This window comes from Gadus chalcogrammus, chromosome 8 (assembly GCF_026213295.1).
Source record: "Gadus chalcogrammus isolate NIFS_2021 chromosome 8, NIFS_Gcha_1.0, whole genome shotgun sequence".
NCBI classification, from domain to species: Eukaryota; Metazoa; Chordata; class Actinopteri; order Gadiformes; family Gadidae; genus Gadus; species Gadus chalcogrammus.
Window position 1 is genome coordinate 14,108,422 of NC_079419.1, and position 13,616 is coordinate 14,122,037.

The following is a 13,616-nucleotide window of genomic DNA, read 5'->3' on the forward strand; positions in this document are numbered from 1 at the left end:
ACGATCCCAGTATTTCAGCTGGGAACCACCTGATAGCCACTACACCATCATAAACATCACAACAAACAATCATTGGACTTCAATGACTTAAAGACCACTGCCTCATAGTTTCAAAAAGAAAACATTTTAATGATGCACAGTAAAATGTCAAATTTCTTGGTTAAAAAAGTCCTTGGCAATAAGAAACACACGATTACTCAGGATGGATGACTGCACTCACCATCAAATTTCATTATTTAAATGTTATATAACCATTTCTATGTGCTGCACATTGTTCTGTCTTAGATTATATTATTATCGTATATGTGAGTACAGAATAAATATCATATTGATATGTTTAATGTTATTCAATGTTGTTCCATTCACTAAAATCAAGATAAGAGCTTAGAGAACAATTTTCAAAGAAAAGTGGAGAAGGTGAACTTAATTCCCTCCTTGTCTCCTTCCTTCCTTGTATCCTTCCTTCAGTCTGGGACAGTCACCAGGCGACCAGCCCTTCTCCTCCAAGGTCGCTGACAGATGGCTAATTCCTAGCTACTCCTTACCGCCAACGCCTTGTCGCTAACTCCTAACGGGTCACCCTTAGCTTACACCTAGCCGCCAACTTCTACCCACCGACATCTACCGGCTATTTCCTAGCTGCTATATATTAATCGCTCACAAGCTAATCACTCTTTTTCTCTGCAGCGCTCTTCTTTTTCTGCTCTATGGCGCCGCTCTTCCCCGGACTCTCTTCTATCTGGGCGCCAGGAAGGGCTTCCTGTCCGTCCTTCTCCCCCTGGGAGGGAACCTTCCACTTGTATCCCATGTAGCAGATCAACGCCACCCCCACCACAGGGATGCTGAGCACCACACAGCCCACCATCGGAGCCCGCTCAAACAAGGGCTTGAAGGGGAGGGAGCGGGTAGAGGGAAAGAGAGGAGAAAGATAGATAGAGAGTGGGGGGAGATGGGTGAGGGAGAGAGGGTAGAGGGAGGGAGAAGACAAAGACAGAGAGGGGGGGGGGGAGTTAGGTGAGGGAGAGAGGGTAGATGGAGAGAGAGAGAGATAGAGATGGGAGGAAAAGATGGGGGGTGGGAGAGCATGGGACAGGGATGGAATGAAAGACAGGGAGGGAGAGAGAGGTTAGATGTAACATTTTTTCTTTTGCTCACAGATCAAGTTGAATAACCTGTTTCCACAGTTATCATTTTATAGGGGCTCCAAGGGGCCCTCACACTGAACCAACTAATATACAAGGAAACACATGAGGGGAATCCCCTTACTATAAGGAAACAGAAAGTTAACAGCTAAGCACATAATTAATCATATTTATATATATAAATATCCAGATATGAAAATCCAGACGTTCCATCTGGATCATTAAGTAATTTAGCAGTCGTTTGACTTCCACAGTGACACACTGAATTCAGATGCATGTCACTAAGAGGCAGGAAGGTTTAGGCATTTCGCTCAAGGATGTCTTCCCACACAGAACCTTTCTGCTGGGAGTTGACGACCTCAGCCCCCACACGATGTGCGGGTTAAGTATGACAGAACCGTGTTAATGCACATTATAATACAGTATTAATAGAGAGCTTACTGTCAGTGTGTTCCTGGCCTCGTACACCAACCTCCTGACACGCTGACTCACACCACTGCCTCCCTGGCACTGTAGGACAAACAAACACACACACACACACACACACACACACACACACACACACACACACACACACACACACACACACACACACACACACACACACACACACACACACACACACAAAGACACAAACAGTCAACACACAGACATACACCCACCGTCATCATAATGTTTCTAGAAATTCTAAACAATTTGTGTGCTTAAGTGTTTATTTGAGTGTGTGTATTTAAGTGTGTGTATGTAACCATTTTTATATGTAAACTTATTATAGACATATTAAAGATATTGATACTGATATGAATATTAAACATGAATTCAAACCTAGTAACATAAGTATATACAATTAAATTTCATCTGGAGGAGTGAACTTTTATCTTCTCTCACCTCAAAGCTTTTGTCCAGGACTCCGTTCAGGAAGTCCATGAGGTGTTGCTCCGTCTCCATGACGATGGGTGGCAGGAAGTACCCGTCATTGGACAGATTCAGCACGATGATGGAGGGCATCAGCACCTCACTGAACACCCAACCACACAGTCACATGACATCCTGTTATCTACCATCGCATAATAATCACAGCTTTAATGGAACCTCTAACAGAACTTTGTACCACAGTACTACCAGAGCATCACAGTACTAACATAGTACCATATAAACACTACCAACATAGTACCACAGTACTAACATAGGACCTCTAGCAGAGTATCACTCACCCCATCACCAGTCCTTTAACGTAGTCACCTCCCTCCATGTAACCAAAATAAAAGTCCCTGCAGCACAAAGAGGGCGAGACAGTCACCGAGACAGCCAATGGCAAACATTCACATGTTTAACCGGAAAACATTGGTCAGAGCCAAACTAAACAATATCAGTCACAACCTTCCTGTCGCATTGAAACGCCAAGTGTAGCCGGCTGTTTGGAACATAGCTGTGGGTCATCGACCATCAGCAGGTGTGTGTGAAGACCTTCATTGTAAGACAATGATCTCTATATGTTTGGAGTCCAGTGAACCAGTACCACCAGTCTCCGCAGAGAATCAAAAACCAGTAGACCTACTTGCTGTATAAGTCCTTATGGTTCAGTGCCACTTGCTCCACCAGACTTTTATATCTGAAAGACAAAATGGATTGAAAATAATTGATCTTTTAAGTAAAGAATATACCACACTTTATACTTTCCCAGTTTGGGTCATGTACATCTCTCCATCATTTAACCACAATAAGTTGATAAATTAATTCACTGCAACATAAACACTTCCACCGTTTCTTTAAGGTAATGCAACCAGTAACACCCAGAGAAGCTCCATATAACACAATATCATCCCATCCACACATGAGAAATCCCACCTTCTGCTCTTCTCCCACGAGGCTCTATCATCCACCAGAGCCAAGGCCACCATTTTACCTGAAGAACAAACACAGCAGCCCCCAAACTTCACCAAAACATCACCAAACCACAACTCAGATCATTACATGCAGACCATAGACTCTTTGGTGAAGTCTGTGGACTGGGAACCCAAGCAAAATGACTACTGGAATTCTTTACCACTTTAGTCCCATAATGAGTTTATATCTTTACTTATGTACATTTTGAGTATAACAGATGGGTTATCCCACCTAATTAACAACTCATCTTTAATTAATTGATTTATCAGATAATACACCCTACAGAATTCTCCCCTGGACCCCACTGCTGTTGTTTGGGGTCAAGATGGAGCCAGCTACCTGTGTCTCCCATGGAGTACAGGGTGTAGCTGTCGATCTTGGAGTAGCTTCTGAACCTCTCCCTGTTGATCCACATCTTCAGATCCCCGTCCGTCTCCTCTGGAGAAAAGAACCAACCAGAAAGCATAAAAAGGGTAAATGGGGTTAACTCCACTACTGGAAGCCTCAAGGAACCCCTTGAAAGAATCTTCTGGGGGTGGAAAGAGAATCTCTGGTCCTTCAAATAAACTGCATTAACATTGTGCTGAGCTGCCATCAAAGGGCTCTGCATCATCAGAATGTAAAAGGCCTTTAAACATGCTCGAGGACATAGCAGCAGCCCGAGATCGAAATCAACAACCCTCTCCGTTGACGAGTTTCAAATTTGAAGTCTATTGGTCGAACATGCTACACACACGTGACACACTCACCGTTATAGGTCAGGACCGTGTCTTCTTTGAAGACTGCGACGGCAGGCAGCTTAGGGATGTTGACGTCCTGGGAGGAACACAGCAGTTACAGAGTTAGAACGCGTCTCTCATGGTCTGAGCTTTTCCAAATCCTTGCATCAGAAAAATAAGCGTGGAGGTGGTTCCACGAAGAAGGGGATGTGGGCGGAGGCTGACCTTGGGCAGAATGTCCCGGCCAGCGGAGAAGAAGTAGGTGTGGACGATCAGCTCCTTGGCTGCAGCCGTGTAGTTTCCCTGGCGACAGAAGCATCCATGTTGCCCAACCATAGGCATGACCCAGCCTGATGCCCCTCCCATGACCACGCCAACAATATCAAAGAGACCACACCCATTACCATCCCCATATATTGTATGCAAATCCAAAATGGGCAGCCATTTCCCATTGTGTGTGTGTGTGTGTGTGTGTGTGTGTGTGTGTGTGTGTGTGTGTGTGTGTGTGTGTGTGTGTGTGTGTGTGTGTGTGTGTGTGTGTGTGTGTGTGTGTGTGTGTGTGTGTGTGTGTGTACCTTCAGAGGGGATGAAGCGCCGATGTAAACGAACATGACAGGCTGTCTGCTCATAACATGTTGAAACATCTGTTGACTGGGTAGGCCTCGGACATCGGGCCTGGAAACACACACCAGTACACAGGACCATTACTCACTATATACAATGTAACAGACCAGTACATCACCAAAATTAGTACATCAAACACAACTGTACCACAGTACCACATAGTACCACAGTACATGCTAACATCGCACTTCAGTACTACCGTAGTACCTCAGAACATACTAACATAATTCCACAGTACAACCATTGTAACACAGTGCCAAGATAGTATTACAGTACTAACATATATATATACTACAGTATATACTGACACAGTACCATAACAGTTTATTGACCAGCTTCTCATTACCCTCCACTACATAGAACTATATTCTCTTTTCTTTGTACACAAACACGTCAACACATTTACCCGGCGACCCGGTTAGCAAAGTCCATGATGCCGTCCTTGGTCCTGGGACCTTCATAGTTATACTTCCTGTCGTTCTTCAGCCTGGCAACACAACACAAGGAGGCCACATTTATTAGATAGTATAATCTTTAAACACACTTATAATTATATTAGATAGCACTCTAATATGCCAACAGATGCCGGGCATGATACCGTAATGTGGAGACAAGCATAGAATGGCACTGAACGTAAACGTTATAAGGTGAACAATATGTTAACATTATGCAAATGATTTGTACACACCACGTGACTAATATGTCAACACCATGTTGTGTATTGCGTTATGTGCTATAATGAGAATTATAATCTACAACCCTGAGGTTGGAGTTCAGACAAAGTAGCCAGAAAGTCTATCATGACTTTATCATTAATAATTAAAACTTACACCATGATAGCAGGATAGCCTCTGACTTTGAATTCTTTGGCAAGGCCTGGAGAGTTGAAACACACACATTATACTGATCAGATTGAACGTTCTACACACTACTGGAAGGATAACATTCACATTAAATTCACGAAAACACAGCTGACAGAGTCCTGTTGATCTGTTTCACCTTTGCTCACAGATCAAGTTAAACATACGTGTTTTCACAGTTAATATTTTATTATTTTATAGGGGGCCCTTCCCCTAAACCCTCAAATAAACAGGGAAACAAATGCAGGGAATCCCCTTACTATAAGGCAAGAGATAGTGAACAGGTAGGCACGTCATAAACCATATTTATAGATATAGATATAGATGTCTAGATATGAACATTAAGACTTTCCATCCTGGATCTATTAGCATAGTCTTATTCATCATATTGAAGGCCTTAAAGGCAGTAATGTAGGCTGTGGGCCTTACATTACTGTGATTCAGTGGAAGCTAACTCTGTTGTACAAGCAGATTAGGGTTGAGGATTAAGACTTAGAAGAATTAGATACGCTAGGATCTTCCTAACTGGGCAATCGCAGGACAGGCGTAGAAATACAGAAATATACACAATACAAATGCAGAAATACAAGTCAGGTGGGCACAAGACCATCAGAAGATCTGGCACTGGGACAGTCTTTTTAGAACAGGTGTTGCACAGCCAGATTATTCTAGAATCTAGAACCAATGTAATCTATAACACGTTATTGGCTAGGTCTACGTATGTACTGTTGTACGCCCTTGCATAGATCTGAGTGAACACACTACTCCTGTTTAGAGTTAGGGTTAGGAGGGTTAGCTCCAAATGTGGGTACTAGCAGCCCAGCTTTGAGTACTGGAGCTAAAGATGTAGGTGGAAGAGCTGTAAAGCATCACACCTAGGCCTTACACTTGTAAAACACGGTGGGTCTAGAGTTAGAACTACTGATTGAGGAAAAATCTACACACGAGGGAAATAAAAAAATAATATATATAACAGGATTGAAACAGAGTTCAGGAATGGAGGGGGTCAAGATTCAATGAGCACCCCCTCAAACTAGTAAAAGTAAGAAGAGGGGTTTAAGAAAGTGCCTACAAACTTGTTTTGTACGATATACTCATGTCATCGTCAGTATCCCCTATGCTGTTACTCTGTATGTCAAAATATAACTTCATTATTTTTCTGTACTGCGGAACCTCATAACAAAGAAAGAATGTATTTACTTTTTGTATGAGCATATAGATTTTCCAAAAAAACATTGTCCCTTTTGTAGTGTTTAAATTAATGTTTTCAGAATGAAGCGGTAAAAAAGGATGACATCATTGTAGGGTGCAGCACCTACTGCTGCTGCCGGTTTTCAACTTCGAGCAACTAGCAGCATGTGGGGTTCACGTAGAGTATCCACTATTTAACTAGTCTAACTAGAAAACATATAGATTTTATATCAATCAGGCTATAAAATCTTTCTAGATAAACGGAAAATACACCTACTAGGTTTTCCCTATAAAAGATGGGGCTACAGTAGAACAAAGGACTACGAGTAGGAGAAGAGTTTGGAGCTGTGAGGAGGACCTGAACCTGGGGGTGGACTGGGAGGCTGAAGGACCAGAGATTAAATGAAGGGAGGAGGAAGAACAATGGATCCAGGCTGCCCACAGACTGCCCCCATGATGATGGGGGCAAAAATCAATTCATGGTTTGAATTGATTTTTTTTCTCTTTCATGTAAGACTCTCAAAATCTTCTGGGTAATCTCTTTTCAATTTGATACGTAATTTAAATACATATTCAGTTTCCACTTGGACTGAAGACACTTCTGTTTTATTCTGTGCTTAACCAGTATCGCTAAAGTAGTCCAAAAACAAGTCATAAATAAGAAATAAGAAATAGACTTTAACGTAGGGATAAAACTCAATACTGGATTGTGCACAAAATAGTTAGACTATGAAGGAGTCCCAGGGCTCTTACCCTGAACATATGGGAAGAATGATACCTAGAAAGGTTAAATGAGATCTCTAAATGACATATTGGACAGAGCTCACTTGGGTCCAGCCAAGTGAGCTCTGAGATTGTTAGATAGTTACTGAAATCCATCGTAGGAGGGAACAAGAGTTTTATACTCCCATAAAACTCTTGGATCATTGGAACATTACTACTGTCACACACACACACACACACACACACACACACACACACACACACACACACACACACACACACACACACACACACACACACACACACACACACACACACACACACACACACACACACACACTTTACTCATACAAATGTGGAAGTACACGAATCACAGACAGAATAGTGTTGTGGCCATGGGGTTCAAATCTTACCCAAAAGGCACTGGGTTCAATCCCCAATGCCCTCAGCCTACCTAGGTTAGGCATTCATGAGCAAGATGGCTTACCCATCCATCTCCTCCTAAGTGACATGGATGCTTTGGATGAAAGTTTAGGCCAAAGATGGAAAAAATCATCTATACCATAGTGTGTGCACGCTAGCACACCCTTGTCTGTGTTTCCCACTGCCACTAAACCTTCACTAATCCTATTATTTAAACAGAGGACTTAGCCAAACTGATACAACCGTTACCAGAAGACTGTAGTTGTACTGGGCAGCTCCCAGTGTTCACCCGTAGAAGACTGTGGTTGTATTGGCCAGCTCCAAGTGCCCACCAGTAAAATACTGTGTGGTTGTACTGGGCAGCTCCCAGTGAACAGTGTGGAGTGAGCCAGATAACATAAGTTCTAAGGGGTATCGATCCAAGCTAAAAGGTACAGGGTTCGATTCTCTGGTGTCCGTAGGTAGGCACCTGTAGGCCTCCTTAAGCAAGATGAGCCTAACCCCAAACTCCTCCATAACGACATGGATCGGAGTTTGCTATAAGTCATTTCTGGATATCAGCAACTTCGGCCTTTATTGGCATGCGCTCCCCTGAACCATCCAGTCATCCCAGGACCCAGTTTACCAGCGCCAGACACAGGGGAGGGTTGCTCCAATCAGGTCCTCACCAGTATGAGCCGTGGCGTCCGACTTGCCGACGCGGACGGGCGAGCCCAGACTCCGGAGCTCCGAGCCGATGGCGTGCCACACCGGGTCCAGCTGCTTGCAGAACGCACACCAGGGGGAGTAGAACTGGAGACAGGACTCATGTGCTCACTGGGTCGGTTGATATCATCACAGCCCATTACACACTTTGACTCAATAATAAGAGTCCTTAATAAGATAAGATAGCTACTTTATTCATCCCAGACTGGAAATGCAGGAGTCACAGCAGCAAGTACAGAACATTATAGCTAGGCAGAATTAAGAAGAGATAGATAGAGATAAATACAAATAAAACTACAAAGAATAATATTTGTAATATTATAATGCAATAGCCTACCTCTATCAGCCATATTTCTGTCTCTTCTTTGGTTTCCATAAACCTGAAAATCACAAAAAAAATATATTCTGCCACAGAAAACAAGTTGCACTTTGCAGCAGCAAAGTGGCGGGCATGTAGTGAATAACTGCCTCAAGGTGCGCACAGACGTAGTAGGCCTATTATTTAAAAACATACGTATCATCTAGTTCCTCCACATAGGCGGACACAGCGGTCATGCCGAGCAGCACTGGTACAAGAAAGCACAATTAAAACCCTTTCTAACCGGTCAAACAATCATAGACGAAGACAAACCAAGACAATAATAATATACTAAGACATCGTCATACCTGTCAATATAACGGTGGTCTTCATGTTGGACAACGCGTAGGCCTATCGATCTACAACAGTAAACGTAGAAGCACGGACTTCTCCAGCAATCCACCGGGCGGTCTGAGCGGATTTAATCCGCCAATTGGCCGGTTTGGGTGGGGGTTGGCATCACGATCACTCCTAGTCATTGTACCTGGTTAGCTCATTAACAGGAACGGCTAAAGACGTACCACACTTCATCATTCAAGCCTCAATTAATCGAAAAGCTAGGCCTATGTGTTAATTTATCATCTCACGCTATCTTTGTGAGTGACAAGGAAAAACTCCAAGACTAATTAGCTTAACCTAACGCAATTATTGGTTTATCATGAATTTAATACAGTCTTATCTTCAATTATGCATATGCCACCTCCCAGTACCCAGTAGTTGTGGTACTGGGCAGCTCCCAGTGCCCACTGAATCGAAGCTGTTTATGCACAGTGAAAGAATGAATCAACTGTTTTAAAGAAAGTAAGATTACATTTCTTAAATCCATTATTTTATTAAAGAAAATATACAAAAATCTAGTTGTGGTTGTACTGGTCACGTCCTAGCGACCTGTGACGTGTATAAAAACTGCAATCACTATGGGTTGTGGTTTAAAGTCGTTGTGAGGGTTGTCATGGTAACGCTGCGAGGGGTAAGTGGTGCCGTTGCACGTGTCGCAGAAGGAGCTGGCGATCCGGACTGGAGTACGGACACTGTTGGCATGGGAACGACTCGCCCGTGTGGTGGCGGCGGGCGTGGAGGTCCAGACACTTCTTCTGTATGCTGAAATGAAACGTGAGAAGCCAATAAGGCCAGCATGTTAACACCCTCTAGTGGAGACCATGGAGTACTGCAGTGGAGTTATACCATAACTTGAGATCATCAAAGGATAACTTCGGATGTGTGTGTGTGTGTGTGTGTGTGTGTGTGTGTGTGTGTGTGTGTGTGTGTGTGTGTGTGTGTGTGTGTGTGTGTGTGTGTGTGTGTGTGTGTGTGTGTGTGTGTGTGTGTGTGTGTGTGTGTGTGTGTGTGTGTGTGTGTGACACCAGCTATTTGACAGTGCTGACAGTGAAGGGTCTCTGGTGTGTGTGTGTGTGTGTGTGTGTGTGTGTGTGTGTGTGTGTGTGTGTGTGTGTGTGTGTGTGTGTGTGTGTGTGTGTGTGTGTGTACCAGCTATAGGAGCAGTGCTGACAGTGGTAGGGTTTCTGCTGTGTGTGTGTGCGGGAGTGACGCAGCAGGGAGCTGCGGTCAATGGAGGCGTAGGAACAGCCCGGGTCAGGACACTGGAACGGTTTCTCCCCTGTCAGGAGGGAACATAGGGAACATCATTCTGTCACCTCTCCTTGTACCCTTCATCATGGGGTCACTTCAGAAACATCACGCCATAATTCTGTCATCATGCTCCCTCCATCATTCAGTCACTTCTCCATGCTCCCTCCATCATTCAGTCACTTCTCCATCCTCCCTCCATCACTCAGTCACTTCTCCATCATCCCTCCATCATTCAGTCACTTCTCCATCATCCCTCCATCATTCAGTCATTTCTACATCATCCCTCCATCATTCAGTCCCTTCCCCATCATCCATCTGTACCTCTCCATCATCCCTGTTATTTAATTTGGATCATTGGGTTCACTGTGGTCTTCCGACCACCTGAGGGTGGCCTGTTTACAGCCTGGAGGTGTGGCCCAGGAGCAGGTGTGGGGCTGACCTGTGTGGATGCGGTTGTGCTGCAGCAGGGAGGCCTTGAGGCGGCTGCGGTAGGGGCACAGCTGGCAGCTGTAAGGCTTGCTACCCTGGTGGATGCCCATGTGACGACGCAGGGTCAGCCTGCTGCAGAACTTCCTGTGGCACAGGAAGTAGAAGAGACCTGATTCAGTCAAGCTTCAACCGCTGTGTACACATCTTTAGTATCCAACCAATCATCGGCTAAGAACCGTACCTCCTTAACTATCTGACCTGCTGGATTCCTTTGTATTTTGCTATTTTTAATGCATTTTGTCAGTATTGCCCAGCATTTTGGGGGGCATTATGCACTTTATCAAAGAAAACATATTGTTATGATGCGTTTGTATTGTGATGGCGTGCGCTGGACCTGTCACAGAGCAGACAGCACAGGTCCCTTCGACCAATGGTCTCCTTGGGGGCTTTCTTCTTCGATCCCGTGTTCCCCTCTGGGCTTCTGCTCTGCTTCCTGGTCCTGTGAGGTTGGGTGGATTCTGCCCCATTGTGGCTCCGCCCCCTACTGAAATCACAGTGTAAGTTGAGGAAGCTGAACCTACACAGGTGTACCAACACAAGCTACGATAGTCTTCTTCACAACCAGCCAAAGAAAAAAATGTTGTGGCAGTTTCTAACACAAAACCTATGATGATAAATCCTTCACCGACCATTGATAACAAAACATTGACCAAATACCCATAATACCTACATAATGGTCATCATTCTAATGCTCCTTTGCTACCGCAATGGAGGCAGTCGTTGCAAAATGTTGTTGCAAAGTTCAAGCCCAAAAAACAAGCTAGTTTTGAGAACCCTTACCTGGTTGGTTGGTAAGAAGAAGGTGTGTCTGTCAGTCTTGGTGAGAGGCGGCGATCGATTTCCTCCTCAGTTTTGTCTGATCACAGAAAACCAAGAGGTAAAAGAGCCACTTTTTTAGGTTCCTCGGCTGTGATGCTCTTTCAATAATACATTGTATAATGTACATTGTCTGTACACCACAGCTTTTTTAATCAGAAATTGTAACTTACGTGTGACAACCGCTGCACCTTTGTAGTCACAGAACACACCGCTCAGCCATGCGTCACGGCTGCACGCGAATGCCTTTGGCGTGCGTGTGCGGTCTGTCCGTGTGCCCTCTGTGTGTGTTCCTGACGACTGTATGCTCAATGTGTGTCGCTTGCCCTTGCCAGCTCTCTGCGCGTTGGGTGTGTGCGTGTGGTGCTCAGCAGCTGCCTTGGTGCTTTGTGCGGTAGCGGTGAGTGTCTGTGAGTGTCTGTGAGGTGCTCGCGCGTCACCGGCGTGCTGGGTTCTATCGGAGCGCTGGCACGCACGGCAGCTCTGCGTCTTGCCGCTCTTCGTCTTCCCCTGCCTCCTCATTCTCCGGCCACACCGTCGACACCCTCCGCTGGCCGGCCTCTCCTCTGCCTTCACCCCCTGTTGGCCAGCTGGCCCTCTGGAGCCCAGCGGGTCCGCGGACGCAGGCGGGGCCACCTTGTCATCCAGCACAGAAGCGGGCACCTGAGCCGGGGGAGTGGACACGTTGGGGGTCTTGGAGATCCGGCAGAGCCCCAGGGTCATGAGGTGGGCGGACTGGGCCAGCTGGTCGTCCAGCTGGTTGGGTGGGCGGACCAGGGGGCAGGAGGCCTTCAGTTGGAAGATGGTGGGCTCCTCTCCATCTGCCCCCTCCTCCTCCTCCTCCTCTTCGTCATCTTCATCCTCAAACAGAGTGCTGACCTGGATGAGTGAGGGATCGAAAAGGTCAGCATGATAGGAAGTCTGCTAAACGGCTGACTGGCAAACTAGTTAAGGGACCGACCCGTCTCCTACCTCACAGGTCTCCGCCACTTGAAGACCACCGTCACAGTTCGAACTCATGCCCATGTCACATGATCGTGGACTCATGCTGGGCAGAATGCCGTACATGGGCAGCAGGAAGGACATGCGGTCCAGACCCATGTGATCCATGGGGTCATCGTCACTGTGATTGGACTCGGACGTGAGCTCGAGTTCCAGGTGATAGGGAGAGTCGGGGGTGCGGGGGGCTATTTGCTCCATCACTACAGCCTCCTCTTCCTCAAAGCCGGAGGAGGCCATCGCGGGAGGCAGGTCGTCATGGGAATTCAGCAAATGGGTCTTGATGCTGCTCTTCAGGCTGCTTGTGAACTGACACACCCTGCAGCGATACAGTTCTACGAGAAAGGCTTCGACTAGATCAGCACCAGGGGCATCGAGCCCGTGGACCGCGCCGCAGTACAGACTCGACGTGACGTTCGCTTCTATAACGTTCACCGTCACGGGGTTTATGTCCCTGTACTGCTCCTTCACAGAATGCATCGTGTCGTGTTTCGAAAGACGAAGATATGTGTAGTGGTACATACAAGACTTAAAGAGTGTAGGGGAAGTTGGAACTGACCCGTGGTTAAACTGGTTTATTCTGCTTGCTTGGTTCACAAAAACGTAATCCCGCCTCGGTGTCCCCAAATAGATTATACATATTCAAGGTCATGGTGAATCCAAATGGTTAAGAATTGCATGGGATACATGGGATTTATACAGTATAGTCCAAACAACAACACCGAAAGTAAACACATAAACTCTTCTTCTACAACCTCTATTCTTCCTTCTTCGTTTTACTCAGTCAGCGAAGCATAGCAAGATTTCTGGGCCGTGGCGCCATCTAGCGTACCATTGTGCAATATCTCATGGGACATGTTTTCTTATAATTTCAGCTGTTTATATTTTGTAACTTTAATTGAAAGCAGGATGCACAATACTAAATAATTTAACATCTTATTCAAATTAAGTATAGCCTTCTTTAGTAAGTCTACTTGACGGTGAGAGGAGAAACCTGTTTCATACTTTGCAATGCAGATATTCTGGAACTAAACTTCTGGTGCCACCAAATAGACGAGATGCTAAGGAATGCCTATATTCCTTTAAAATC

At 45.4% G+C, this 13,616-nt stretch overlaps 2 protein-coding genes across 3 annotated transcripts; both read right to left on the reverse strand.

Annotated features, from left to right (window-relative positions):
• Nucleotides 1-117: 117 nt before the first annotated feature.
• On the reverse strand, nt 118-9,311 carry LOC130388214 (protein disulfide-isomerase TMX3-like). Its single transcript, XM_056597598.1, has 16 exons — nt 8,941-9,311; nt 8,789-8,840; nt 8,612-8,654; nt 8,238-8,361; nt 5,203-5,248; nt 4,779-4,859; nt 4,324-4,423; nt 3,974-4,051; nt 3,779-3,845; nt 3,369-3,467; nt 2,991-3,048; nt 2,701-2,754; nt 2,357-2,413; nt 2,031-2,160; nt 1,584-1,652; nt 118-886 (listed from the first exon to the last, which is right to left on the reverse strand). Exons 1-16 carry the CDS (start codon nt 8,963-8,965, stop codon nt 665-667), a joined length of 1,305 nt encoding a protein of 434 aa, XP_056453573.1. The 5' UTR covers nt 8,966-9,311; the 3' UTR covers nt 118-664.
• Nucleotides 9,312-9,444: 133 nt separating this feature from the next.
• On the reverse strand, nt 9,445-13,332 carry LOC130388213 (zinc finger protein 354B-like). 2 transcript variants are annotated; one of them, XM_056597597.1, is made up of 7 exons: nt 12,500-13,332; nt 11,701-12,406; nt 11,492-11,567; nt 11,046-11,192; nt 10,662-10,795; nt 10,121-10,250; nt 9,445-9,733 (listed from the first exon to the last, which is right to left on the reverse strand). In XM_056597597.1, exons 1-7 carry the CDS (start codon nt 13,046-13,048, stop codon nt 9,583-9,585), a joined length of 1,893 nt encoding a protein of 630 aa, XP_056453572.1. In that variant the 5' UTR covers nt 13,049-13,332; the 3' UTR covers nt 9,445-9,582. The 2 variants fall into 2 exon arrangements, with proteins under 2 accessions (XP_056453572.1, XP_056453571.1); XM_056597596.1 differs by having other exon boundaries at nt 9,446-9,733; nt 11,046-11,195.
• Between the last annotated feature and the right edge of the window lie 284 nt (nt 13,333-13,616).

Coding starts and splice junctions, on each gene's coding strand:
- LOC130388214 (XM_056597598.1), bottom strand. CDS start 8,965: ATGAAGACCACCGTTATATTGACAG. Junction 3,846..3,973: donor GCCGGGACATTCTGCCCAAG/GTCAGCCTCCGC, acceptor TGTTCCTCCCAG/GACGTCAACATCCCTAAGCT. Junction 3,049..3,368: donor GTACTCCATGGGAGACACAG/GTAGCTGGCTCC, acceptor TTTGTTCTTCAG/GTAAAATGGTGGCCTTGGCT.
- LOC130388213 (XM_056597596.1), bottom strand. CDS start 13,048: ATGTACCACTACACATATCTTCGTCTTTCGAAACACGACACGATGCAT. Junction 11,196..11,491: donor TCTTCTTACCAACCAACCAG/GTAAGGGTTCTC, acceptor CTGTGATTTCAG/TAGGGGGCGGAGCCACAATG. Junction 10,251..10,661: donor GCACAACCGCATCCACACAG/GTCAGCCCCACA, acceptor CCCTCCTGACAG/GGGAGAAACCGTTCCAGTGT.